Raw genomic sequence first — 27,320 nt, forward strand, 5'->3', positions numbered from 1 at the left:
TGTGATAGTTTCAGAGAAATAATATTTCTACCTGAATCAACAGTGACGCCTTGTGGAACCTTTTTAGTACTGTTGAACAAATGAAGCCTATCAGTCTTGGGGATGTATTCTTAACCAGTGTATCTTTTAATGTACTTCTTAACACTGTATAAATAATAATAATAAATGTAACTATAATTCATATACATTGATGATGATCATGTTGTCATTATATCCATATATTTAGTATAATACTTTATTTTTAATGGACCAAAATAGTCTCTCACCTTACCTAGGGTTACAGGTTAAAAAAAAAGTAAAAGGTCAAAGATCAATATTTGAATTTGTACATTGTAGGGACCATTGTGCCCTGAAATGGTTAATCTGTATTATTTATTGGTGCTTTGTTTGCCGATCTGCCTGAAAATGTGGAAAATGTTTGCATTCTTAAGTCTGTATTTGCCCTCTTGCATGTCAAAAGTCAGATCTGACCGTTTATTGTGTTTTTTGGCAACATTTCCAACACAGTTGAGGTGAAGGGAACCGCGGAAGCTCGTGCAATGAGCAGATCAGCCTAATGTCCAATGGCGAAAGAGAACAAAGCTGATGTGACCATAGGCTGCACACTCATTGGCTTAGCTCGTAGATGCGTCTCGCATCACTTGTCAGCTATTGGCTAATGTTTGGCACTACCCCACCGCTGTACCTTTTGACAGCGTTATTGTCCAAAATAGTGACCAAGATCAGGTACCGTATGTTCTTAAAACTAGAATTCCACGTTGCTATTTCAATAATATTTGCATTGAGCGTAGTTGTGCTTTACATGTTCATGTTTTTACTTGCAGAAATAACTGCGATCGTCATGTTGTCATTAGATCATGTCATTTGATTCAAACATGACCTACTTGCAAAATATGAAACTCTTGGTTCCCTTAATTCCTGCAAAATTATATTTTTAAGACTCTTCCATGTTAAGAAACTGGTTTGTTGTATCTGTTGATAGAAAATGCAAAATTGTTTTGATATGGATCGTTTGGTTTGTTTGTATGAATGTTATCTGCCTATGTTTTTACATTGCCTGTTCCCACTGTTTGTCCATCCAGGTTCAGGCATGGATCTTGTGTTGAATGTGGCTGACCACTACGTGTTCACACCCTACGTGTACCCGGCGTCATGGGCCGAGGATGGCGCCCTGCGGCAGATCCTCAGCCTACTGGTAGTGACCAATCTCGGTGCCGCGGTCCTCTACCTGACCCTGGGAGCCCTCAGCTACTACTTCATCTTTGACCATGAACTTATGAAACATCCACACTTCTTAGAGGTACTACTCCATTGTAACTTTTGTGATACACCCTCAAATATTCTTGTATTGTATGCTTTTTTTTTCTTTCGGAAGAGGACATTGAGATGATACAGTTATAATTGCATCATAAGGTTGCCCCTTAAATGTCCTTTTTTAATACAATTGACATTTTAGTTCGAACAACCAGTTAACTTGAAGTCAAATATTATCATTAGTTAATGCTAGACTGTACTTTTTTTGGTATAATGGTTCATCACTGTGGGAAAGCTGCCAAAGGTTGATTTTGAGTCCAGTAATTAGATCTTGGATGTTCTAGAATGACTATTGATTTTTACAGATTGGAAAAAAATGGTTGACGCTGAATAAAATGCAATCATTTACTTTGCATAATTAATCAATCGCTTGTTGTTGACAAATGCTACCTTCCCTCAGAATCAGGTTCGGCGGGAGATCAAATACGCACTGACTTCCCTACCATGGATCAGCATTCCTACGGTCGCCTTGTTCTTTGCCGAAGTTCGAGGTTACAGCAAAGTTTATGACAATGTCCACGACTCTCCATTGGGTACGACGCTACGATGTTTCTACGATCTTTCCACGTTTGTCAATGCGTATTTGCCATTTTTTGCAGGGTGGACGGGACTCTTCCTGAGTATGATATCCTTTCTCCTTTTCACCGACATGTGCATTTATTGGATTCATCGATTCCTACATCACAAGCTTTTTTATAAGGTGAGTACAATAACAGCCATTTTTTTGCTATTATTAGTCCAAAGTTTGCTTCAAAAAGAAATTTGCTAAATGTATTTATTTGACCTGCTCCAAACTGGAGTTGATATATCATGAGTATTTCCTCAATCAAATTTTCTACCATGGGCATTGTTTGGGATCTAAAGTGGGCCAAAATCAAAGTTTGTAAACGTGGCACTGAAACTTGTTTATACCGTTGCCTGAAACTTGAGATCTTGACAAAAGTGCGTGGCTCCCTTGATCGCAGCTCTTTCACAAACCGCATCACGTATGGAAGATTCCCACTCCCTTTGCCAGCCACGCCTTCCACCCGGTGGACGGCTTCATGCAGGGGCTCCCGTACCACATATACCCCTTCCTCTTCCCACTCCATAAGGTGCTCTACTTAGCCTTGTACGTCTTTGTCAACATCTGGACCATTTCCATCCACGACGGTGACTACCGCGTGCCCGGTGGCATGACGGCCATCATCAATGGCTCGGCGCATCACACGGACCACCATCTGTTCTTCGACTACAATTACGGCCAGTATTTTACACTTTGGGATCGTATCGGGGGCTCTTACCGCTACCCTTCGGCTTTGATGGGCAAAGGTCCTCACGACCTGCTCCGCAAGCTTCGTTCAGAAGGAAAGTTAGACAACAGTAAAGCAAATGGACAGAGAGGAGTCATGTCTAAAGAAGAGTAGTTTTCCCCACCCCATTAGAGCAAGTGACTATGGCCATTTCATAAAAATATCGCCATAAAAAACCTGGAATCCGGGCGTGCATTTTGGGTCATGTAGGCCAAAATATATTAATATTTGGTCAACATGACCTCAGGTCTCAATGATTATTTTTTATAATGATTTTTAATCAATATTTTTTATATAATGACTAAATAGAATGTTAATAAAGAGCAGCATGGCTTACAAAATTGAGCATCTCAAGTCTTGAAGCCTAACTATGATCTCTAATTGTTGGACACCTCAAATAAAAGAAGCAGGCACTTTATTTGGTTCATGTTGTGTACTTTATCACAAGCCAGAAGTCACAGAGTAATACAACTAGTAATACAACTCACTAGTACTAATTAGGCATTTGTAGTAATGATGAAAAGAGCAGGTGAAGATGCGGACTGAAAATACAAAAGAAGCCTCTCGTCTGAACTGAATAAAGGGATAAAGATGCCACGTTAAATGCGTTTCAGCAGAAGAACATGGGTGCCCAGAGGAAGGAGCGCATGGCCGCACCCGCCGCTACACCTGCCAGTAAACCCATGGCGAGGTGGTCAATGACCCCGTCGTAGGGGTCCCTCTGAACAATAACGTGATGGGTTCCTGGGGAGGTCATAGCATTATAACCAGCCTTTGGTTATCTGGATTTGCCAATCAATATATTTTACAGTACGACATCCAACATTTTAATACGCTTTCTACAAAGTGGAATACCTGGTCCAACTCCGGGTGTCAGGTAGAGTGTGTTATAATTGTTGAGGTTTACGGCATGATAAGAATCATCATAGGGGTCGTATGTAAACACCTGGGGATCAAGAAAAACAGTCCCAAATGAGACATTTTGCCACTAAAAAGCAATCCAATAGTGCATCTCACCGCATTCCTCCTGGTTTCCAGCATTGTCAGTTTCCATGCACTGAAAGAAAGGAACAGGATAAATCCATTTATGTCATCCTTCCCAAATATAACGAATTGAACGTCTATTTCTGTCAAGTTCAGCAGATATTGAGTGCAAACCACCACTGTTTTGATTATCAACAGTGCCTTTAATCCCTTAAAACACATTATGTAAGATCGCCATTGATACTCTGCTGTTAAAACAACACATTTTAATCCTGTTTGTGGGAAAAACTGCTGTTTTGTTTAACAAAAGCTCACAAGGCCTTGCCCCACAGATAACTCTTTGCCACCTACACGGATTCATCCTGGCTGTTAGCGCACAGGTTCATGGTTGAGCCATCCTTGAACTGCACGACGACGACATTCTCCTGCGGGTTTGTCTCGGGAGCCGTCACCCCTGCAATCAAACCCCATCCCAGCCCAAAAAAAATGAATACCAAGGCAGTCCTTGAAGATCCCAAAACGACAATGCTTTACCTCGGCATTCAAGGCCACTGCGCACATCTATACACGTAAATTTGAGGTTAACGCGATGCTCCAGTTCTCGCCGACTCTCGTTCTTGTAGAAACAAAGACTCCCATCCACCCATAGGTCACACCAGTTCAATTTCCAGCGCCTCAGCACAGATGCTAGATGGTAAGACACATTTGTTGTTCCAATAAGAAGTCACAGTTGCCTTGTTATCATAATGTACTTACTCTGTCTCCAAAGCCAGCCTGACCTCATGAGTGCCATGTTTTTCCACTCTTCTTTCAAGGATAGGAACAACCACAATGGGATTTTTTGAGGAGTCCACTTACAAGGTAAAAGCCGTTGTTCCTGTGCTTGTTTATTTTGCGCCTGGCAGATTATTCTTTCTCTGGTCACGGTTGAGTCACAGGATAATTCTGGATTAGGCAGGCTCTGGTTTTGGACACACCTCTTTTCTTCCTTTAGTTCACCTGGATTTATTTCCCTTGGAGACTACACAATACACAAATATAGAATAGATGATCTTGTCTGGAAATGTGTACAGCCTACCTAAGGTTTTACACAGTAATAATGAATTGAAACCATAAAAATCTATTGACAAAATAAGAAAGTAGGGCAATTGGGTCATTCAAAATATCTCATCTTTAGACCAAAACAAATCAGATTGTTGTTTTGTTTTGGTTCTAGTTTTGCTATTGCATAAGGAAAATCTTTGGAAATTATTTTCTATTATGTGGAATTATGATTTAATTAATTGCAAAACATATAAATTGTATGTGCATGTTTATTATTGTATTTGTTTTAATTATACTGTATATGCATGGAAAAAAACATTATTGGGGTTAAAATGATGAGATGTTTCAGCCATTTAACCTTGACTTTGCGTTGACACTCTTGAAATTAAGAAATCTAAAGTGTATATAGTCATATTTTTCAGCGTTATTTTAGTTTCATTGTGTCTTTTATTCTTGTAATTGCGCGAGTAGGAGGCATTTAAACACGTCACATCCTTCTTCCACTGACATTTCAGCAGCGAAAAGAAAAACACAAACAAAAACACAAGCGAGTGGTTTCCGGGAATTCACGGTGAGTGCTGTCACAAATATCCAAAAATATAACCATATCGCTTTCAAAATCCGAAACTCCGATGCTGACATAGATCACTCGTTAACAGTCTTTGCATATGAAGTTATACCAATGCATGTCACGGGGAAACAACTTGATTTTGCGTGCTGAAAACTGCGTGTATTTCTTTTTGCGTCTTTTTTTTCTCCACAGACTGAGCAGGTACACGCGATCACGCGTAGAAAGTTATTTCTTATCTATATGTATCAAACCCCCACAGGCACCGGTGTTGAGTTATCGCCCTTTTTTGAGTCGACTTTTTCCTTCATAATTTAATATTTTTGCATTGACCTTGGTTATTTTCCAGTGGATTCGATAGAAAATCTAAATTTGGGGCGTCTTTTCTCCAAACGCCATAATTCGTGCCTGATTTCGGCATAAACGGGACTTTGAAATACATTTAAAAGGTCTCCCCCTTCGAGTCTTTGTTTTTCTTTTTTTTTATACCGACGCGCTTCGGTTTACGACGGTCCTTGTTTCAATGACGTAACCCGAGCGCGTACGAAGGTCGGGACAGTGCACACACATAAACATAGGTATTCTTTGTAGGTATTATTACACAATGTTCATTTTGACATAGTGATGTTATAATGGTTTATAAGGTAGTTGTCTGTGTGTGCACAAACGTGACATTTTTTTCCAGCGGGCATTTAAAGAGCATCTTACCTGGCTCTATTGTCAGTAATATAATACCTGCATTTAATATAATAACACAAGTGATGAAGAAAATGGACTCTCTTGTTAGTGGGTATGTTTCACTGGTATCAAACCTGCCTTTTAAAAATGGTTTCTTCTATTGTTATGATGTATTCACTTTTTTATTAACCAAAAAATACCCTTTGTGATTGACAAACTAAAAAGGAAAGGATAAACATCCTAATTTTGGAGGAAAAAAGTGTATTTCAAGACAGGAATAAATACTTATTAATTGAACAAGTGGTACCTGTTGCCCCAATGTTATTTTTTTTGTGCTCATTTTGTGTGTCTTTTCCCAGCAGGGAAATGTGACCGGATGCGCTGTTGAAAAGCTGCTCTGCTTCGGCTGCCACACATCAAAGGTAAGATTCACCTGACCTGTGAGAAACTCTTAGGAACAACACATCAAACTGAAGCTATTCCGGCGTTGCCATATGATTTGTATGAAAAATGATAGTCCTGATCATGATGGATAAGAGAGAAGAGCTGTCCTCACTTGGATAGAAATAAATGATAAGATCTGATTTGAGTGATGTCATCCCACTGTGCTAGGGATATTAACTGGAGTTGTCCCAGGTCTGATCATGTGATTGGATATCGGGCCCGGTTTGTCATTTTAAGAGCGGAATGGGGCAACAAAAAAAAAAAGAAGGGATTTTTAAGTGTGAATTCATTGACTGCGTTTGACGGTGATAGACGTCCAATCCATTTTTTTAATGTGAAGGTTGGAGGCAATCGATAGAGATTAAAGAGCCACATGATTAGACATCTATGTTATTTTGGATGTCAGTGAAGGGTCAACTTGTGTGCCCTCACGTTTCAGCTTTCATCTGACTGATGTGATCATGCTTACGGGCTATTTTTAGAGTTTTTCTCCCAGTCGGCAGCCATGTCCACGTGAGCTCTTTTTTTGGCAGCCTCTTATGAACATTGAAGGTTTTCCCACAGCATATTTTTCCCCCAGAAACACTGTTGAATGTTTTTTGTTTTTAATCCCTATTACCTCTCCTTGGCATAATTGTGAATCAAATCTTCACAAAATGAAAAACTTTGTTAACAGTTGACTCTTCTCCCCCCAGGACTGTGACAATGAATCTGTCCTCTGCTGAAGTGGAGGCCCGCACTTTTGTGGAGGTTGTCAGCGACAAGTACAACACGGAGAACTTCCCCTATGGTCAAGGCCTGGGTGTCGTAGTGCTGCCCTCCCCTCCCGGATCCCCCGTCAAAGGTGAGCACCGGGACAATTGGGTCTTTCTGTCCTAATGCCCGCATTCCCTGTCCGCAGGTCGCCTATTTTTGCCCAGCGTGCTGGTTCTGAACGACTATGGAATCAAAAAGGCGGGCGACAAGTCCAACATTGCCGCCTTCTGTGCCCACGTGGTCGAACTGGACCTGTCCTACAATGAGATCCGGGATTGGGCCGAGGTGAGCCAAACATTAAGCACTGAAAAATATATCCTGTCTACAAAAATACTTGATATTTGCAGATATGTACTATCGTTTCCAATGTCCCTCGCCTGGACTTTCTCAACCTGAGCATGAATCCATTGGGCGGCGCTACGCTGCAACCATCCATGGCCCACGTCTTCTCCCGGGTTCGGCGACTCGTCCTTATTAACACGCAAGTCAGCTGGGACACCGTTCACGCTCTCACGCAAAACACATTAGAGTAAGAGAAACTGTATTCACCGAAACGTTCGCCTGCCTCAAGTCCCAGTTACAAGTCATGCGCCATATTTGTCCCCAGGCTGGCCGAGCTCTTCCTGTGCCTGAACGAATACCGCACCGTGTCCCAGTCCAGCACGCCCTGCCCGTCCTTGCGCCTCCTGCAGATCACTGACAACCACCTGAGTGACTGGGCGGAGGTGCGCAAATTCGGGCCGATGTACCCCAGCCTCACCGAACTGGTGCTGGCCAACAATGGTGTCGAGTCTGTGGTGGACAACCGGGAAACAATGCAACGTCTTTTCCCCAACTTGCGCTGTATCAACCTTAACAACTCAGGTGAGGGGAAAAATAATTTGTGTAAGTTCTACTCTTTGACAGCGATAATTGTGCACTCTTTTGGCTAGCAGCTCCTCCCATTTTTTTATTTGTATTATAATTTTATTCAAGAGGCAAGTTAAATGTAAAAAAAATATATATTTTTAGATGACCAAAAAAAGCTACTTCCTCTATAAAGGATTTAATGTCTTAAATTTCAACTTCAATACCTGTCCACTGTAATGACCCCTCTTCCTAAAAGACTACTTCGTCTGGAGAGAAAAAATGGAACATTTTGTCATTTGTCAAAATCCCTGTCTAAATCCCCTGTTCTGTCACGCAGGACTGAGTAAGTGGGGTGACATCGAGAGGCTGAATTCCTTCCCCAAGTTGAAAGAAATTAAAGTGATGGGGATTCCACTGTTGCAGCCGTACGCCACACAAGAGCGACGCAGCCTTCTTTTAGCACAGTAAGTCAGCTCTCACTCCGTTTCAGCTGTCACATTTTCCTATTTCCAATTCAATGCTTTCTTTACTCCTCACTTCAGTTTACCGAATATCCTCCTCCTGAACGGGAGCGCCGTGACGGACAACGACAGGGAAGCTGCCGAAAGGTTCTTTATCCGTTTTTATCAAGACTGTCCGGAACAAGAACGCCCCCACAGGTATGACATGTCACTAAAGTGCAGGACATGGAATGTTTACTAATTGCCAAACATGAGTCGTTTAATTAAATTGGACATTCCACTTAATTAAGTGGGAGAATAGGTTGTACCACACAAAGTTGGGGGGAGGGTGGGAGCCACGGAACTAACCTTTGGTGGGGAGACAATGCCACCACTCTCTTCTCGCTCAATGAATCCTTTGTGCTGGGAATTCTCTGATTGGAAAACGGATACACAAAGTAGCAGGTAGATTTTTTTTTGTTACATTTTAAATACGTGCACCTGCTTTGTGGGTCTTCAAAACATAAGTGAGGATAAACAGGGACTTGGCACATAACTGTTTTGGGTCTCTGGAATTATTGTGCATTGGCGAATGTTGATAAAACTGAGCATTTGCAGCCAGGTATCCCAATTTAAATAAATTGTCATTAAAGCCAGGCAAAAGAAGGGAGAAAAAAAGGCATTAATCTGTCCATCAAGGTTCCACACTCCTTGTCTTGTGTGACATTGCAAGTCATTGACAAAAAGGCATAGCTTGCAAAAAAGGCCAGTGAGCTGTACAGGAAGGATTAGTTGCAGGAGGAGTGACCAGACTGAACATGAAATGTGAGTCTTCACTAGAATAAGAAGAGAAGGCAAATAAGCAATCTTGAGCGAGACTAGAAACACTGATAAATTGTACATTTTTAACCTGCCCTTCAAATTTAGATGAAATTGACACCCGTATTTATTGGAATATAAGCCACACTTTTATCATAGTATGATTTATATACGTCTTTTATTTTCTTTACTCCGACCACCAATGGGCTGCGTTGTTTTTCAGGCTGTAATTATCCCAAAAATGTAATGCGTTAACATTAACTACTCTTAAATACTTGTGTGCAACCAATGGCCCAAAAAATACAGAAAGCAGTAAGCACTTAAAGTGTATACATTTAGTATCCATCAATAGAAAGGACATTCTATCCACTTTTTTCCCCTTTACCTTCACGTCTTAACCATTAGGAGGTTTCTTTTGATCAGCAGCTTTGCACTCTTAGGTACAGTGAGCTGGTATCCAAGTACGGTCAACTGGCCCCATTGGCCGACGTGGACCTGAGTCCCCGCTCCACCAAAGTGGAAATCCGATGGGGCGACAAGGTGGAGTCGGTCAGCCTCGGCCTGGAGCAGACGGTGGCCGGGCTAAAGAAGCACCTGAGGGCGCGTCTTCAGTTGCCCTCCAATGGGATCCGACTTTTCTACATCAACCGGGAAATGTGCTCGGTGGTCGGGCCAGAGGAGTTGAAGTGCGGCTCCCGGGCCCTCCACTCGTACAGAATCCGCGACGGGGACGAGATCCTCATCATGCCCAAAATGAAAAGCCGCTGCAGCTCCTCTCATCTTTGAGGTCAGATTCTATGAGTTTGTATTTTGGGGGGAGGTTTAACAAACTTCCAGAACACTTAACTGGGTTTTTTGGGAGAATGGGGTCGGTTGGTGGTATTCCAGACTCGCTGGCTGCATACTTACTGGATTCACTTTGACTTGAATTTGTCCATTTTCTGCACAATAATGTTTGGCTGCTAGTCTAGACACCAAAACGTGAGTAGGAAAATCGGACCCACTAGATTAGGAATACTTTGTAATGAAGTAAACTTAACAGGGACTTATGTATACATTTACCGGGGAAAGTATTCAACGTTACAAGCATTTTGAGAAATAACTGCATTTTATGTGCCAATTTTTAATGTTGTCTTCCCAAGAGCTGAACCAGAGCACTAATTATTTTCATCGCGATCCTTCCGATCCAGTTATTTGAGCTGTACTGCTTTTCTGCAGACTTCTGGACTTGATAGTTAGTAACCAAACACCTACTGAAATATCTAGTCACTTCCTCTTATTCTTAAGTTGGCTCACCATTGGGGAGGCAGCTGGGGGGAGCCAAACCCCAACCCACCAGCTCATCTGAAAGCCCCTTTCTTAGATTGCCCTCACAAACCAGACACCTTGAGTGTCCGTTCATTCAAGGAATTTGGGGTCGTGACCTCTCCCACTGGCTCACATTGGCCTGTACTTCCTGGCAATCCAAAAAAAAAAAGAAAATTACTGAGCATTTCCAGATCCTTGGATGGTATTTTTTTCTCCACTGGATCTATCTCTAAAGCCTGATCTGTGAAGATTTCCAGTTTCCAGGCAGACTTTGACCTCAAATTCCAGATTAAAGATAATACTCTGACTCTGACAGATCATAGAGGGTATCACTATTTAGTGAAGCAAGACGAAAGATGCTAAAATACCCCCCACCCGTCGACTTTGTAATCTTCCTTATTCATATTTTGTGAAAATCACTTGGCTATGTGCACTGAAACCCCTCAGGCAAATGGCCATGAACTGGTGAAGCCTGCTTGAATAAGAGACTGAATGTATTCAAATGCCCTAAGAAAAAAAACACCTAAGAGCAAATGTAAATTTGCCCAAAAGATACTATCCCTTTTAGAAATGGTGAAATCTGAATATTTTCCAACTGACAGTAGTTTACATTTACAAATACGTACCTAGAAAATGAGAAATCTTCTTGGATGAATTGTAAATCATCACCAGGACCTTCCTGGGCAAACTTGACTCCTATTTTCATGGTGTTTTTTAGTTTATTACTCTTGAAAATATACTCGCCAGGTTTACTCTCGGGGATTACATAAAATGGCAGGAAAATCTGGGGTACAGGTTTGGTGGATATTTTGCATGGTATTGGGGAACTTGAATGCTATTGTGGGTATGTAACGTGAATTATTTTTGCCATTATGGTGTCCATTTTTATGTATTCTGAGATTGTGTTACTTATGTACACTCCAGACTCAAATATTCATTTTGTAATGTTTGAAATATTTAAAAGCCTGAATGATATTTGGGATATTCCCATAATATTATGGAAATCTTAAGCCTAAAACTACTCTGAAATGTTTTTTGCTTATCTATTATGGAAATAATTTTTACAAAATGTTCAGAAAAACAAATTGCACACTTGCAGGAAGATTTAAAAATACTCTATACTAAAGCACATATGCCAAAGTGTAGACTTTTGTGCTATCCTGTTGTGTAAATGATATAATAGTGACTTTTTCTCTGTTTTATTTCTCAATGTTGTGCCATTTTCACAGCTGTACTCTATAAGATTGCCTTGGTCTTTTTTGGGAAAAAAATAATAAATTATGGTCCATTTCTATATTTATAGTTATAATTCTACAGGTTTTTTTCCTTAGTTAACCATGACCAACTGTCCAATCATGGGGCCTTGTATTCCTCTGTGAATGTATATTTTCTTAATACTTTTTATCCATGGTCTAGAGAAGGAAAATTCACCAATGGATTGAACTGGCTTGTATTGGGTGCTTCAAAGCAGGAATTCATAAAGACCGGAAGGTTTTGATTTCTGCAAGAAGGTTGAGCTCCACTTGAATGGAAGCTTTAAGAGACAAAGCTCAGGGCAGGGGTGACTGCCGGCGGGGATCAGGGGTGGCCCACTAACCCACTTTGTGGATTGGGTGACTCCTGACGAGTTATCCAGTCGTGCATCTGCTTTGTGAAGGTCAAGCTTGGTGGGTTCTCCAGAAACCCCTGCCGCTTTGTAATCCTTGCTATACTGCATCAGGTAACAGGTTGAAAGCCTTTTCATCAGGAAAAGACCTCACACCTATTTGAGAAGTCATTTATTGGGTGAATCTAACGTTATTTTCTTCCCACAGAATGCTGTTTCTGGCAGTAAATAACTTTCTTCTACCCACAATAGCGGAAAATTTGGAGGAGTTTTTTTTCCCTCTTTCAAAATCAATGATTCCATTAAAGTCCAATCTTGTCAAGTCAAGAATCTGTTCTTGTCCCCCTTTGTAGCTCACTATATCTTCTACCTTTGTGATTTTCTGCCTTTCACCCATCACGACGTGTCCATTTATGCGACTCTTCAGGGACATCATAAGAGAAGTCTCAACTGAGGGAGCCCTCAGTGCATCTTAATGGTACCAATGGGGTCCTGGCCTCACTCCTGAAGCCTTTCAAACATCTTGCCCCCCTTCAACAAGCACCTCTCCAGTTACTATCCACTGTCCTCTTACAACAAAGCCTCAAGTCAGTGCCTTCCGAATCTTATTTACCAGATCAGCGCACATCTACCTGAGATTTCCCCCGCTCGCTATCTGGCAAATATCTCTTGAGACTACTACATGTCTTACCAACCCTCACAAATGATGCTTTTACTAGTTTACAAGGGGAAACAAATAAAACAGATTATCCAAAGTGACCCAAGTTAATCTGTAACTTTACCCTTCCTCAAGGCTCAAAAAGTTACTGTTGCTTTTCATCATGAAGTTATTATTTAAGAGTTTTTAATAGTAACAAAATCAACTTCTTGAGTGGGCCTCATAAGAAGCCATTTATTGGGTAAACCTGAAATTATTTTTTATTCCACATGTGATGACAACCAGTGGAAACCATAAATGTGCATCTTTCCATGACAATTTCAAGATGTAAATATTGTATTTAAAATTCTTAATAGGATAAATATCAACAATCACTATATTTTGACAGCACTCTTAGTGCCTTTGGTCAATTTGCTAGATTTAAAAAAAATGTAAAGCTTTTCATTGTATGCCATTTTTTTATAGGTCTGGTCCAGGGGAAAATGGATTTACATGTCTACTACTAATAAAACTATTTTAAATTCACAACAGGTCTGAAAAGAGCCACTCTCGCCATCAATGGCACTGATAGAGTTAAGAGACCTTTCCCAGCTCCATCATTCCTCCACGCTCCCTCGCGACTAAGCTTTGCTTTCCCGTCCCTCCCCTTTACTCCCCACCTCCTCTTCTCCTGTCGCCCCAACTCGCATCCCCTCTTAAATTGAAGTCAATCCTACTAAAGTTGCCTAATGTGCAGTTTTACATACAAGACAGACTTCATTCAAATGATCTGAGGACTTAGGAAATTGGGCTTCATCCACCTGTTAAGAGCTCCAGATGCTTTTTTTGCCGACTGGAGCTGCACTGCTTTGGAGGTTGGTGAGTACATGGTATAATTTCATCAATATGTTTTTCTATTTTCAATCTAGATGTGGAAAATAATGGCGCGTATGTCATGTTTTTAAGTAGTACAGGTTAGTATATTTTTAGGAGAAACCGGTCTAATGTACTGTACTGATGATAAAAATTAAAAATGTTTTACATTTGAAAATAAGGTGATAATTTATTGAAGTTACTCTTTGCCTGCCATCAATAAGGATCTCGTGAAATTTTAAGGTTTTGAGGGTGTCCCTATTCAACAAAGTTGAAAGGTCTGTACAATGTTATTCTCTCTGCCCTTCAGACATTGCAATTGTCTTGGTGGGGTGACAAAACTGGAGTCTGCTGGTGGGGACGGCTATATTTTATTCAGGTAAGGTGTCCGAACAAGTGTAATGAAGTGAGACCAATTGACAGGTCTGTATAAATTGGGATAAATCATTTAAAATTCCATGACTGGAGTTTTTGAACATTTGTGACAACATTTTGTTTTTGTAATTAGATATTGAAAAAATGTATATATGCTTCAACAATTGTATATTTGAGTGACATTTGTTTGTTCCATTTCTCTTAAAATGTTGGAATACTTGAGTAAATCAAAGCAGGTGAGTAAATATTTTTAATAATGTGATTATATTCATTATATGTAACTGTTTATATTTACACTGTAAAAATATATATTTTCAACTTGCATGGAATAATTCGATTTTGAAGATTTGAGTAAGTATTCTGTTCACGTGAGACAAAATGAATTGTGCTTATTTGGTTGATCAGATTTTGGGGAAAAGTGATGCTATTGTATAATGTTAAGTCGTGTGAACTTAGCCTAAAGGGAAATGAAGTTTGTCCAGCTGGTGCCACACCGCAATGACCTTGGCAAGCCAAATCCATCAAACCAAGCCATTAGCTTTCCCCCTCAACCTCTCAATGGTAATACAGTCAGTCGAATAGAGAACAAGTCTGTAATCCACCAGTACCGCCTCGCATGGGACCGTAAGGCTAATGTGATCTTGACACATTGTTCTGCCACGAATAATGGCTTCTTTTCAGGAGCTCCTCAAGGGAGACACGAGAGCCTGCTTTTTAAGTAGTCGGACTAGATGTGAATTTAATGGGACAAAACATGCTTATGATTACACATGTGGACACGCTACCACTTTGTGTGATGAGTATGAACCACTATTTTGCTGTTTCGGAACCCCTGCTTCTCATTTAGGATGGTGAGGCCTGTCTTTCCAGTCCTTCTGCTCCTCATTGTCAGCAAATGTGTACACACGAGTGGTATGCCATCACACGTTACAGCATTTATCAACCGTTTATTTCCTAATCTTACCAATTTCTCTATTTCAGTTGGTGCTCGGGATCTGCTTTACCCATTTGGACCCACCCACATGGATCTGGAGACCCCCAAGATGGATGATGGGAGCTCCCAGGAAATTCCCCTGCTCGTGCCTTTCATTTTTTTCAGTGTCCCTTACCGCACCATCTATGTAAGGCGTGACCACACACACCGTCCATGATTTGCATTTTGGTTTAACCACAGCTGAATTGTTATTCCAGGTCAACAATAACGGCGTGATATCCTTCAACGAACACGTGAGCCAGTTTACACCAGAAGCCTTTCCTTTAAGCGACAGTCGCTCCTTCATCGCCCCGCTCTGGGCGGACGTGCACAACGGGATCCGCGGAAACATCTACTACAGGGAGACCACCCTACCGCACATACTGGAGAAGGCGACTCGTGATGTCCGTAAACACTTCAAGAACATCCCCAACTTTACGGCAACCTGGGTCTTCATTGCCACGTGGCACCAGGTCACCTTCTATGGTGGGAGCCAGACCACCCCGGTAAAAAAATAAATCTTATTCTGTTCAATTTTTGATTGTAAAATTTCCTTGAACTTGATGTACCAGACCTGGAAAAAGTAGATTCTTATTACTGTTCCTATGGGCAATAGCCTTAGGGTGTCTGGAGTCTTTGTATTTCTTAAAGTTGAATTAAAGTCTAAAATTTGAGTAGATTGGTGATGGTAATGTGAAGTAGGAACTTTTCAGTCAAACAATTGTTAGTTGAAGATGATGCACATTGTTCTGTGGGTTCCTCTATTTGATAAAACTGTTTCAATCTTGTTTGATTAAAAGGTGAACACATTCCAAACTGTGCTAATCTCAGATGGTGCAGTGTCCTTCGTCTTGTTCAACTATGAGGACATTGCGTGGAGCACAGGTACAGCCAGCGGTGGAGATCCTCTAACTGGACTGGGTGGTACTACAGCTCAGGTACACTTGTTTTTTTCTTGAAACAATAGTAGAATTCTTCCAATTTAATGAGAGTCCCAAAATACACTGTACAGCCCATTACAAATCGAGTACCCGCTATCCACAAAACTGTCTTCCCCGCAGACGGGTTTTAATGGCGGTGAAATCGGACACTTCTTGAACTTGCCCGGATCCCGGTCCAATGAAGTGGTGAACATTGAACAGACGACCAATGTGAACAATCCTGGCCGTTGGTTCTTCCGTACTGACCCGGATCTGATTGACCCCGCCAATGGCTGCAGTTACAATGGCAAGCTGTTGTTTCTCTGGTAGAAACGGCCATAAAAAATGCTGATGTGCCTTTTGGAACTTTTTCAGGCCGCTTCTACCGACGAGGAGAGGTCTTCTGGTTGTCGGACCAATGCTCGCGACGATGCCGCTGTCTTGACGTGGACAACGAGGTGCTGTGTCAAGATTCTCCGTGCGGCCAGATGGAAACCTGCGAGCAGCAAGAGGGAGCTTTCTACTGTCAGCCCAGCCGCAGCAGCACCTGCGTGGTGTTCGGCGACCCCCACTACCACACCTTCGACGGCCTGCTCTACCACTTCCAGGGAACTTGTACATACTTGCTGGCTCGGCCGTGCTGGGACGTGTCGGGGCTGCCCTTCTTCAGCGTGGAGGCTAAAAATGAAGACCGCGGGGTGTCGGATGTCTCCTGGTTGAGGGATGTAACTGTGGAAGTCTATAGTCACAGGGTCACTCTGCCCAAAGGAAGTTTGGGAACAGTTCAGGTGAGCTACTACTGATCTCCTTGATGTCTAATTAAATGGAAAACAGAATCAACTATATACTACTTACTTGAAATTTAGTTCACCCTTCCTACTTTTCCGGATGTCGGCGACATGGTCGACTTAGAATTGATTGATCTGATCATCCTTCTAGGTGGATGGCATGCTGCAGACTTTACCAGTTCAGCTCCAACTGGGTGCTGTTAGAGTCTACCAATCGGGAGTGGCCGTAGCATTGGAAACTGATTTTGGACTCTTAGTGACGTACGACGGGCAACACTACGCTTCCATTTCCCTGCCCAGTTCCTACTTCAATAACACCTGCGGCCTCTGCGGGAATTACAACGACGACCCGGCCGACGATCCCGTCCTTCCCGACGGCACCCTGGCAGAAACTGTGGCAGAGCTGGGGGGAGGCTGGCGAGCGGAGGGCGCCGATTGGCATTGCTCGGATGGATGCGTCCACAACTGTAGCGAGTGTGACGCTCTCATGGAGGCCTTCTACTTGGGCTCGGACTACTGCGGACTCATCAACAAAACCGACGGGCCTTTCAGGGACTGCAGGGGCGTCGTGGACCCCACCGCCTTCGTCTTCAGTTGCGTCTACGACATGTGCAGCAACAAAGACAACATTACCACGCTCTGTCAGGCCATCCAGGCCTACGCTCTGGCTTGTCAGGCACTGGGCGTCACCATCCGCCCTTGGAGGTCTGGAACATTCTGTGGTGAGTTTTGCATGACATTTTCCAGATTCCACCAATATATATCTCGAGCTATTTGAAAGTGACTCGTTTTATCTTCTCTTGTTGGATCTCAGCCCTGACCTGTCCACCATTCAGCCACTACCAAGTGTGCACCAGCGCCTGTCCGGCCTCCTGCTCGGATATCACCGCACCCTTGTACTGCGCCCACCCTTGTACAGAAGGCTGCCAGTGCGATCAAGACTACCTCCTGAGCGGCAGCCATTGCGTGCGGTGGGATGACTGTGGCTGTGAGCACGATGGCCTCTATTACCCTCTCAATGAGACTTTTTGGGCCCGCTCGGGCGGCGAAGAAGGCGAATGTAGCCTGCGCTGTACCTGTGCAGCCGCAGGGGAAGTGTCTTGCTACAGCCAGTCTTGCAAGGAGGGCGAGGTGTGCACAGCGGAGGTGGGCGCGCTGGGTTGCTACCCTCGCCGGGAGGGGCTGTGTTCAATCACTCAGAACGCTGTGACGTCGTCCTTTGACGGCGCCTTCCTGCTGTTCCCAGATGACAGCTCCTACTACTTGCTGAGGCTGTGTGGCGCTGTGCCAGCTAATGGCTCAATGGTGGAGGTGAAGATAGGCAGACGGCTGGTGAACAAAGGCCCTGCTTGGAAAAGACCACTGGTAGTTACCATTGCTAGCTTGGAGATTCAATTGGGAGGGCTGGATTTGGAAATGGTCAAGGTTAGTAAAGTCTTTTTCCACATTTTTTTTCTTTTTCGGGGCACAGTGATTTGCTGATGATAGTTTGTAGTTAGCCCAATCCGGGTTCAAATAGATTGGACATCTAGTGATTTAAACAGTTTGTATTGACTTTTAAAGAGCCAATGGACAACTATAATTGTCCACGGCACCCAAAGAAATTCATTCACAGTTTAAATGTTTAATTCTAATGAATCCTGGTCTTAATTTTCATTTGGTGTTAGGAGTATTGGGGGAAATGTTAAAACCCCTGCAACCTTTTTGCCTCCCAGATTAATGGCGAACCAATGGGCCTCCCTTACATCCATCCGACCCAAACCGTAAAGGTCTACAGAGCTTCTGGTAACGCCACAGTGGTGGAGTCTCTGGGTCATCTTCATGTTTACTACACACAACGAGGATCCATCAACATCTCCCTCTCCACCACATTCTATAACCTCACTTGCGGTCTGTGCGGCGTGTTCAACGACGACCCCACCGATGACTCCCGCCTTCCCAATGGACGTCTGTCAGAATCAGCGTCCATGTTCCTGGAGGGCTGGCGTTCCATACCTGACGACATCAGCTGCAACGGAGACTGCGAGGACTTGTACCGCATGTGCACGGACCTACGTTACTACCAGAGCCCTTGGATGTGCGGCAACATCAACGACCCCGGAAATAGCTCCTTCTTGGCCTGTCATGGAGTCGTGAACCCGTCACCATTTTTTCGGAACTGCCTGTACAACATGTGCATAAAGGACGGCAACCGCTCGGCCCTGTGTTCCTCACTACACGCTTATGCCGCGGCTTGCCAGGATGCTCATGTGGTTCTTGCAGGTTGGAGAACAGCTACCAATTGCCGTGAGTTCCAAACAAGCAAGGACAAAATTATAGGGGCAGAAGGTGTTAATAGGTGAAATAAGACAAACAAATATTAACAAACTAAAATCTGAACCGGAGGAATTAATGGGACTGACTCTAGACTACCGTATTTTCACAACTAACCAACACAACAGTCCATCCTAAATTTCAGGCGCACTTAAACGTCTTACATTTTCTCCAAAATAGGCTGGGCGCCTTATAATCCAGTGTGCTTTATATATGGAAAAATAATTAAAATATGTCATTCATTGAGGGTGCGCCTTATAATGCAGTGCGCCCTATAGTTGTGAAAATACGTTACCCGAACTAACACAACAGTCCATCCTAAATGTTAGTGCAAAAACAGAATTGACCGCTCTCTCTCTCTCTTCCTGTGCCCTACCAGCTCTACCATGTCCAGCCAATAGCGATTTCGATGAGTGCACCAGTGCATGCCCGCTGACCTGCGATGGCCTGGATGAGCCAGAGGCGCCGTGCCCCCTGGCGTGCGCCGAGGGCTGCCGCTGCCGTGATGGCTTTGTCCTGCATCATGGCCAGTGCATTGCCCGTAGTGACTGCGGCTGCGCCGGCCCGGACCGCCGGTTACCCGCCAACTACACTTTCTGGACTGACAGGGACTGCCTTGAGCGCTGCTACTGCAACGGTTCGGACAACAGGGTGTACTGCCTGGCTGCACCGTGCCACCCCGAGGAGTTCTGTCAAGAGGATCACGGCTTATACGACTGCAGGCCTCGGACCGAAGCTTTGTGTGTGGTTGCTGGTTATGGCCACTTTCTGCCGTTTGATGGTGTTCCGTTTGAGCTGCAGAGCTCTTGTAGTCTGAATTTGGCCACCAGCAACTGTGGGAACAACGCGAGCATGGTTGGTGGCTTGCCTCCATTCAAACTATTGGCTCTTAATGAAGAAAGGGACACGAGCCAGGCAGTTTGGGTCCGAGGTTTTGCACTACAAGTCTTTGACTTTGAGATTGAGGTGTCCCGGAGCTACAAGAATACCGCCATGGTGAGTCAATGCTAAAAGAATACTATTTTTGCCCATTAAATTCAAAATAATAATAATAATAAATTATTTGATTTACACATCTTACTTGGGTGTGTCCAAACCATGACCTGTGGATTAATTGAGTTCATTCATGACATGCTTTTTGTTTATTCAGGTGAACAAGGAGCGCTTGTACCTTCCCGTCAAGCTCGGCCCAGGGAATGTCACCATCTTCACCCAGGGCTCACTTTTGCTCCTGGAGACGGACTTTGGCCTGAAAGTAGCATTTGACTGGAACACCCTACTCCTCTTGACCTTACCCCGACAACTCTACAGCTCAACCTGCGGCCTCTGCGGGTCATCGTCCTCGCTCCCGGCGGACGCCCGGGCCGCCGCCTGGGTCGAACGGGAGGCCTTCTGCCAAGTGGGCTGTGGCAAATCCTGCCCGCGATGCGGCCCCGGGGATGATAGCTCGCCGGACGACGGGGCTGTCGCCACCTCCACGGAAAACGACGACCCGTATGAAGACTCGACGACTGGGCTCCGTTTTCGTCCTCGTGACGGTCTCTACGTGTTTGCGGAGCCCGAAGCGGCGAGGCTATGCGGTCTGATGGCAGATCGGCAGGGTGCGTTTGTACGTTGTCACAGTAAGGTGGCGCCAGGGTTCTTTTACCAAAGCTGCCTACTGGACGTCTGCTTGGACGGCGGAGCTCGGGAAACAGTTTGTGGCTGGCTAAAGGCCTACGCCACCACTTGTGAGCTGCGAGGGGTGCCTGTCAACAACTGGAGGGCTGTTGCACCATGTGGTGAGTGTTACATCCAATTTTTGACGCCTATTTTCAATGCTCGTAATAGACGTCCAATCCACTTCAACCGAAATTTCTTTTCCCAGTCAAGCGTTGTCCGCCAAACAGCCATTACTCCAGTTGCGTGCCAGTCTGCCCGCCCCAGTGCGCTCCCACCCGTGCCCAGAAAGATTGCGGCCTGGACTGCATGGAGGGTTGCCACTGTGACCCAGGCTATGTCCTGGATGGCAAGAATTGCATCCTGCCTCAGGATTGCGGCTGCTACACAGACGGAAAGTACTATGAGGTCAGTGCGGTTTGTACTTCTCAGTTCCTATGTATAGGATACAATACAGTAATACCTTGGCATACGAGTGCCAATGAGGAATGTTTTTGTTTATTTGTTTGTTCAGCCAAAGCAGCTTTTCTGGAATGGCGATTGCAGCAAGCGTTGCCAGTGCATCGGCCGTAATCTGGTCCAGTGCGACACGCGTCGCTGCAAGGCGGACGAGGAGTGCGGCCTCCGCCACGGGGTACGCGGCTGCTTCGCCCGACACTCCCGACAGTGTGTGGCATCGGGCGGCGGCGTCTTCAAAACCTTTGACGGCGCCTCGCTCCGCCTGCCCGCCTCCTGCTCTTTCGTGCTGTCCACCAACTGCCACAAGCTACCCGATCTCTCCTTCCAACTCATCGCCAACTTCGACAAGCGGAGCACGCCAAACCTCACCGCCGTCTCCCACGTCTACCTCTACATCAACGAGGAGAACATCCTGGTCTCGGGCAACACGGTCAAGGTCAGAAACCAGAGCGCCAGGTCTCTCTAAGCTGCCGCTGTACTTATGGTGGACGGGGGGTGTTGGACGCAGGTGAACGGCACCCCGGTTTCGCTGCCGTTCGTGACGGGCATGATGACCCAGCTGTCCTCGTCGGAGGGCTTCGTGGACATTGAGTCCCCGCAGGAGATCCGGGTGCGGTACAATCGCTTCAACACGCTGAGCGTCAGCATGGGCGCTCGACTGCGGGACAAGCTCTGCGGCCTGTGCGGCAACTTCAACGGCGACCCGGGCGACGACTACATCACCTCGACGGGCGCAGCGGCCGCCAGCGCTCTAGAACTCGCCCGGAGCTGGAAGACCAATGGCATGCAGGACAGGTTAACTCGCATTGTACTCTTAGTAGCATTTGTTTTTAAATGGAAAAGACTGGGGAATGAATGACTACTGATTTCATCCCTTTAGTTAAGTACAAGCATTATGAATCTTTTTAAGGCACTTAAAAAGTTAGAATTGGTTCAGAATTTCCCTTAAAAAGTCAGAATTTTAGCATTTAATTTCTCATGTTGTTGTTTTTATAACTAACCTTCTGTCTTCAGATAACATTTAAAAAATTAAGCTAAGGAAAGTGGTTGAAAATATTCAAACTGCAATGTAATTGACTGTCGGGGGCCATTTTTCAGATGCGACGAAACCCAATACGTGGCGCTGGCCCGATCTTGCGACAACGCAGCCGTGCTGGCCCTACAACGTGAGGATGCCTGCCTGAAGCTGACTGAGCCCAAGGGTTTCTTCCAGCCATGCCACGGCCTGCTAGATCCGCGGCCCTTCTACCGCTCCTGCTACCTGGACGGTTGCTACAACCGGCGCGGCGCCCAAGTGTGCGGCTCCCTGGCCGCTTACGCCGAGGCCTGCCGCTCCATGGGCGCTCTTACCACCGAGTGGATTGCCAGGGAAAACTGCTGTAAGTGCGCGCGGGCCTCTTGCCACGCCCCTGTCGGCTGACCTTGCGTGTTGGACCCTGTCTTTAGCAGAATGGATTCACGACCCCTGCGCGACAGAGACGTGCGCCAACCTCACTTGCGAGCTGGATAATGGAGGCGACCTGTGCGGGTGTCCGGAATTGCCTGCTGAGAGTCAAGGTGAGCGGGTCTTCGTACCGATCCCGTTTTTTTGCACACTAGTCCCACAAGTTCCCTGATTTTGAGGAAATTTATTTAAGATGGGGGGAAAAGTAGAGATGGACTATGTGCTGTACTGCACATGCCAGGTCAAAGTACTTCAACGAGTATGACTTACTAATTGATTCAGAAAATAATGTATTGCAATGCAAAGGGTTAGTTAAACTGGTGAAGATGATCAGAAATGCTGATTACATGAAAACTAAAGCATACAGAAAAATTTAATGGTCATGTTTCAATGCTACTGATGATTGTAGAATGTTTTATATTGAGTGGCAGCATCATTGGCAGCCAAAGATAAAAGTATTTGATCTTCATTTTTAAATCTTCACACTGTTACTTGAAACAAAAAAAAAGGCAAAGATGACGCGATGGAGGCTGAGGTGACGTGCGGGGCCAGCGAAATGGCCGTCTCCATCTCCAAGTGCAAGCTCTTCCAGCTGGGTTTCCAACGCGGCGACGTCCGCGTCAACGACCGACGCTGCGCCGGCGTCGAGGGGGAGGACTTCATCTCCTTCCGCATCAATAACAGTAGAGGACACTGTGGCTCCCTCGTACAGGTCAGTCAACTTTGCCTTTTGAGATTTGGGGAAAACTAACCGAAAGCCATCTGAATTTGTCTTTGTCTTATTCCCAGACGAACGGGACGCACATTATGTACAAAAACACGGTGCGGATCGAGAGCGTCAACAACACGGGCAGCGTCATCACGCGGGATAAAACCATCAACGTTGAGTTCTCCTGTGCCTACGAGCTGGACCTGAAGATCTCGCTGGAGACCGTCCTCAAACCTGTACTCAGGTGCGTAAGACGGTCAAATGGAAATAGCATGAAATGTCCCCAAAATGGAATCCCTGCGCATCATTTCTGTTTCTTTCAGTGTGATCAACTTGACTCTGGCCACCCAAGCGGGCAACTTTGTCACCAAAATGGCGCTGTACAAAAACGCCTCGTACCGCCAGCCCTATGGGGAAGGCGAGGTGGTCCTCAGTACCAGGGACGTCCTCTATGTGGGGGTTTTCGTGGAGGGCGCCGACCAAAACCAGCTGGTTCTGGTCGTCAACACATGCTGGGCTACGCCGTCGCGAAACAGCAGCGACCGACTGCGCCATGTCATCATAGAGCGAGGGTAACTTTTGCCAACTATTGCCGTTTTCATTGAAATGATGTGGTCTGCCTTCCTTTTCATTGGTTCTCAGGTGTCCCAACGTCAAGGACAACACCATCGGCATGGCGGAAAACGGCGTGTCGCTTACATGTCGCTTCCACGTCACCGTTTTCAAGTTCATCGGAGACTACGACAAGGTGCACCTGCACTGCCACGTTTCCCTCTGCGATTCTGAACGACACGCCTGTAAAGTGGTGAGGAAAAGAAATATTCTCACAGGGGCTTTTTGTCTGGTTAAAAAGAATGTTTGCGTGTTCAGAATTGTCCACCCAAGAGGAGGATGTCGTCCAGAGATGGGGCGATTGACGAAAACGTACTCAGTGTCGGGCCCATTCGAAGGCAAGGTAAGATTGATTTATTTTTATTTTTTTTAGGAACAAAGCAATGTGTGCAAAACCTATTTGAACATGTTGTGCAGACTTTTATACTCTCTGGTAGATGGTGTCTTATAATATTATGGACAACCCCAATTGGAATGATGGGACTTTTTGTCAAGCATCCATCAAAAAAAGTCTGAATTGACTAGTTTTAGTTTCATTTTTTTCCCCCATTTTGGGTCAGTGCCAGATTGGTGTGAGGTGGACAATGGAGGCTGTGAGCAGATGTGCAGCAGTAAGGCCAGTGGTCCGGTTTGCGGCTGCATCACAGGAATGCTGCAAGCGGACAGGAAAAGCTGTCGGAGTAAGTGGGCTTCAGTCCCAATATCACCTATTTTTACACACTTATTACATGACAGGGTCTCGCCAACAAGTATTCAATCAATACTCACACAGATCCGTAACTAATGAATTTGAAAAACAATGATTCATGTAAGTTCAAAGCAGTCTTGGGGGGTAAAATATTAGGATTTAAAGAATAGACTAGGCTACTTACCAATTGCAATGTTATTTTGCTGTCTTAGTTTCCAGCTCCAGCTGCAGACTTACACTCGCGCACCTTCTGCTGAGCACCACCGTTTTTACGCACGTGCTTCTTCTTCTTCTTGGATGACGCATCACGGTACCAAAAAAAGGACTTGAACAGGCAAAAGAGTCGCATTGACTCATTTATTTCACCTCATTCTGTCCTTTTGCTTGTTTAGAAGCCTCATTTTCATCTTCTCTCAGTGCATGTCACTAGGCGGCACTGTAGAAAATGTATTTTTAGATCCTCCAAAGTTCTCGTATTCAGGGATTGGACTAATGCAGTCATACAGTAAACTGCTAAAAAAAAACAGGCTTTATATCATGGCATCAAAATAATAAGGGATTGTGCAAGGTTGTAATATTCCAAGCACATATAATCAGCGCTGATTTGTTGAGCGATCAAGCAGACGTCAATGTTGTCAGACTGACTTCACCTCAGGATTTTCCAGCATGCACCACTTGTGTTGCCTAAACACAGTGCGTGAAAACATCCATAGAAATTCTTGTTTTTTCTCTTTTTCATGCCGTCTGGTTTGTACAATGAAGTATTAGGGTCACCAAAGAAAAAGGGGGGGCGGGATGGATTACAGGAATAAAGTTATAATATTACAATAGTAGAGTATTAAGGCCATACAAAGAGGGGGGAAAAAACAATAGATCTATATTCCATAATAATATAACTCAAATATTCTAATATTGCAAGTTTTTTCTTGTAATATAGCAACTTTTTCCTCATTTTCCAACTTTATTTTCTATTCTTCTTTAACTCGACAGTCTATAACTTAAATATTATGCCTTGAGTTTTGTAATATTACGATGTAATTTACAACTTTATTCCCGTAAGCCTATTTTTGTAACATTTTTACTTAAATAACACGTTTAATTTCAGAATTTAACATAACATAACCACAAATATGGCATTTTCCCCCACCAAATATATGTTTTTAGATCGCCTTTTTTGTTTTTATGCTGAATTTTAATTATGGGCACAGAATGGCTTGTGGGGAAAAATGTAAAAAAAATAATTGTGGCCTGTTTTGGGCCAAAATTTGTTACAATTTCTTTTGTTTTGTTAGGAAAACTACCATACTTTTATGAGTGCACATAAGAGATTATAGGCTATTGCTGAGATTCAAAATTATTGTATAGTGTACCAATTAGAAAAGGGGAATGACAAATAGAAGAAAAAAAGTATGTTTTTTGTGCGCATTTCTTCATATCACTCATTGGAGTGTCAATAAAACATGAATTATTGACTGTAATTCTAAGGGAAATTATTCTCTGCTTCTTACCAGCATGACGCAATACTTACTTATAGTACATGTTTACAAAAATCCAAAATAAAACAGCAGCTACTTAGATGTGGTGCCAACACTGCGCTTAAGGATTGACCTTTGTTGGCCATTCTTGAGTCACTTATGTATTGTTAGTTACATAACTTTACCGCGTGTGTTTGAGGAAAGTCTCTGGCTGGCTTTGCATTCTTTTGCCACTTAGTGAAAAATATGTAATTTCATCTGAGGACACAATGTTACACATTTTTCTGCATAGTATTTCTTTCTTTTAACATTCAGTCTCTTTTCTCCCCAAAACATTATGCTTGTTTATTTGTGATACTCATATTTCTGTTAATAATGAATGAAAGTATTATTGCCATTTAAAAAAAAAATATATATATATATATATATATATATATATATATATATATATATATATATATATATATATATATATATATATATATATATATATATATATATATATATATATATATATATATATATATATATATATATATATATATATATATATATATATATATATATACATATATATATATACATATATATATATATTTAAATAGGTTTGTTCCTAGTAGACTTCTAATCTATACAAACTTGGAGGGATGGATTTGTTTATTTTCTACAAGCACTGAAAGAACGTCTATTGCTGTCAATGGCAGCCAGTAAGTTGAATGCTGGCATCTTTAAAGGGTGAGTACTTGATTTTTTTTACTTTTTTGTCAAAAGGCATGTGAAATATGCATTGTTTTTCACCAAAGGAAAAAAAATACTAAGCAAGAAATGTAATCTGTGTTGTTATGACAGTCAATTTATTGCACGCTGTTATGTAAGTGTTTCTCTTGATATTTATGGTTCTTTCATTTATGACTCATGCTGATATGTATGGATACCATAATATTTATCTTGCAAAAATATTGCTGTGCAACAAAAATTCAATTGAAGAAATTTAATTTGAATTTTGTTGATTTTTGTATCTCCAAATCAACAAAATACATTTGGAGATATTAGTTTTGTTGTTTATAGTACAGAGTTATGATAAAATGGAAAACTACAAGAATACAGCCCTGTATTTACCAGGTAAGTATGTATTTATATTTTGTTAATAAAGTCATAGTCAAATGAAAATAAATCATTTTCAGATTGATAATGTTCATGTTTTTATAAATCCATGATCACAAACTATACAGTATTTATTGTTAATACATTCCAATTTAATGCTTTTTTTTCCTCCTCCTCCGATTCATGAAG

The 27,320-nt window shown here is 43.4% G+C and overlaps 3 protein-coding genes across 4 annotated transcripts in view; 2 read left to right on the plus strand and 1 right to left on the minus strand.

Annotated features, from left to right (window-relative positions):
• plekhb1 (pleckstrin homology domain containing B1) overlaps nucleotides 1–4,539 on the minus strand; it is a 186,173-nt gene extending 181,634 nt beyond the window's left edge. Inside the window, exons 1-6 of one of the 2 annotated variants that reach the window (XM_077740245.1) lie at nucleotides 4,347–4,535; nucleotides 4,125–4,277; nucleotides 3,942–4,044; nucleotides 3,624–3,663; nucleotides 3,462–3,552; nucleotides 3,190–3,350 (exon numbers count right to left, since the gene is read on the minus strand). In XM_077740245.1, the coding sequence (XP_077596371.1) occupies nucleotides 3,217–3,350; nucleotides 3,462–3,552; nucleotides 3,624–3,663; nucleotides 3,942–4,044; nucleotides 4,125–4,277; nucleotides 4,347–4,383 (558 nt within the window). In that variant the 5' untranslated portion in view covers nucleotides 4,384–4,535 and the 3' untranslated portion in view covers nucleotides 3,190–3,216. Of the gene's footprint in view, nucleotides 1–3,020; nucleotides 3,351–3,461; nucleotides 3,553–3,623; nucleotides 3,664–3,941; nucleotides 4,045–4,124; nucleotides 4,278–4,346 lie in introns of those variants that run through there. The other variant, XM_077740246.1, reaches the window with a different exon arrangement.
• On the plus strand, nucleotides 585–3,024 carry sc5d (sterol-C5-desaturase). The gene is made up of 5 exons (XM_077740243.1): nucleotides 585–726; nucleotides 1,083–1,300; nucleotides 1,715–1,847; nucleotides 1,914–2,014; nucleotides 2,280–3,024. The coding sequence occupies exons 2-5, from the start codon at nucleotides 1,091–1,093 to the stop codon at nucleotides 2,718–2,720; spliced, it is 885 nt and encodes a 294-aa protein (XP_077596369.1). The 5' UTR covers nucleotides 585–726; nucleotides 1,083–1,090; the 3' UTR covers nucleotides 2,721–3,024.
• A 516-nt stretch (nucleotides 4,540–5,055) lies between the features above and the next one.
• tecta (tectorin alpha) lies at nucleotides 5,056–25,784 on the plus strand. Its single transcript, XM_077740248.1, is given in 30 exon segments — nucleotides 5,056–5,205; nucleotides 6,240–6,302; nucleotides 7,020–7,168; nucleotides 7,226–7,365; nucleotides 7,428–7,609; nucleotides 7,688–7,944; nucleotides 8,267–8,393; nucleotides 8,472–8,647; nucleotides 14,969–15,108; nucleotides 15,179–15,466; nucleotides 15,761–15,898; nucleotides 16,022–16,187; nucleotides 16,256–16,668; nucleotides 16,820–17,390; nucleotides 17,483–18,093; nucleotides 18,384–18,954; nucleotides 19,361–19,977; nucleotides 20,132–20,762; nucleotides 20,849–21,048; nucleotides 21,155–21,535; nucleotides 21,608–21,894; nucleotides 22,198–22,478; nucleotides 22,546–22,656; nucleotides 23,053–23,255; nucleotides 23,333–23,496; nucleotides 23,576–23,824; nucleotides 23,895–24,057; nucleotides 24,123–24,207; nucleotides 24,425–24,544; nucleotides 24,765–25,784. Coding segments are annotated over 28 exon segments (7,500 nt in total). The 5' UTR covers nucleotides 5,056–5,205; nucleotides 6,240–6,302; nucleotides 7,020–7,029; the 3' UTR covers nucleotides 24,854–25,784.
• Nucleotides 25,785–27,320: the final 1,536 nt, after the last annotated feature.

The sequence above is a fragment of the Stigmatopora nigra genome, chromosome 19 (assembly GCF_051989575.1).
Source record: "Stigmatopora nigra isolate UIUO_SnigA chromosome 19, RoL_Snig_1.1, whole genome shotgun sequence".
NCBI classification, from domain to species: domain Eukaryota; kingdom Metazoa; phylum Chordata; class Actinopteri; order Syngnathiformes; family Syngnathidae; genus Stigmatopora; species Stigmatopora nigra.

Bases quoted from the DNA above. Each gene is read 5' to 3' on its own strand.
- sc5d (XM_077740243.1), top strand. From the start codon at position 1,091: ATGGATCTTGTGTTGAATGTGGCTGACCACTACGTGTTCACACCCTAC. The intron at 1,301-1,714 runs GTACTACTCCAT...ACCTTCCCTCAG, and splicing joins AACATCCACACTTCTTAGAG to AATCAGGTTCGGCGGGAGAT. The intron at 1,848-1,913 runs GTACGACGCTAC...CATTTTTTGCAG, and splicing joins TGTCCACGACTCTCCATTGG to GGTGGACGGGACTCTTCCTG.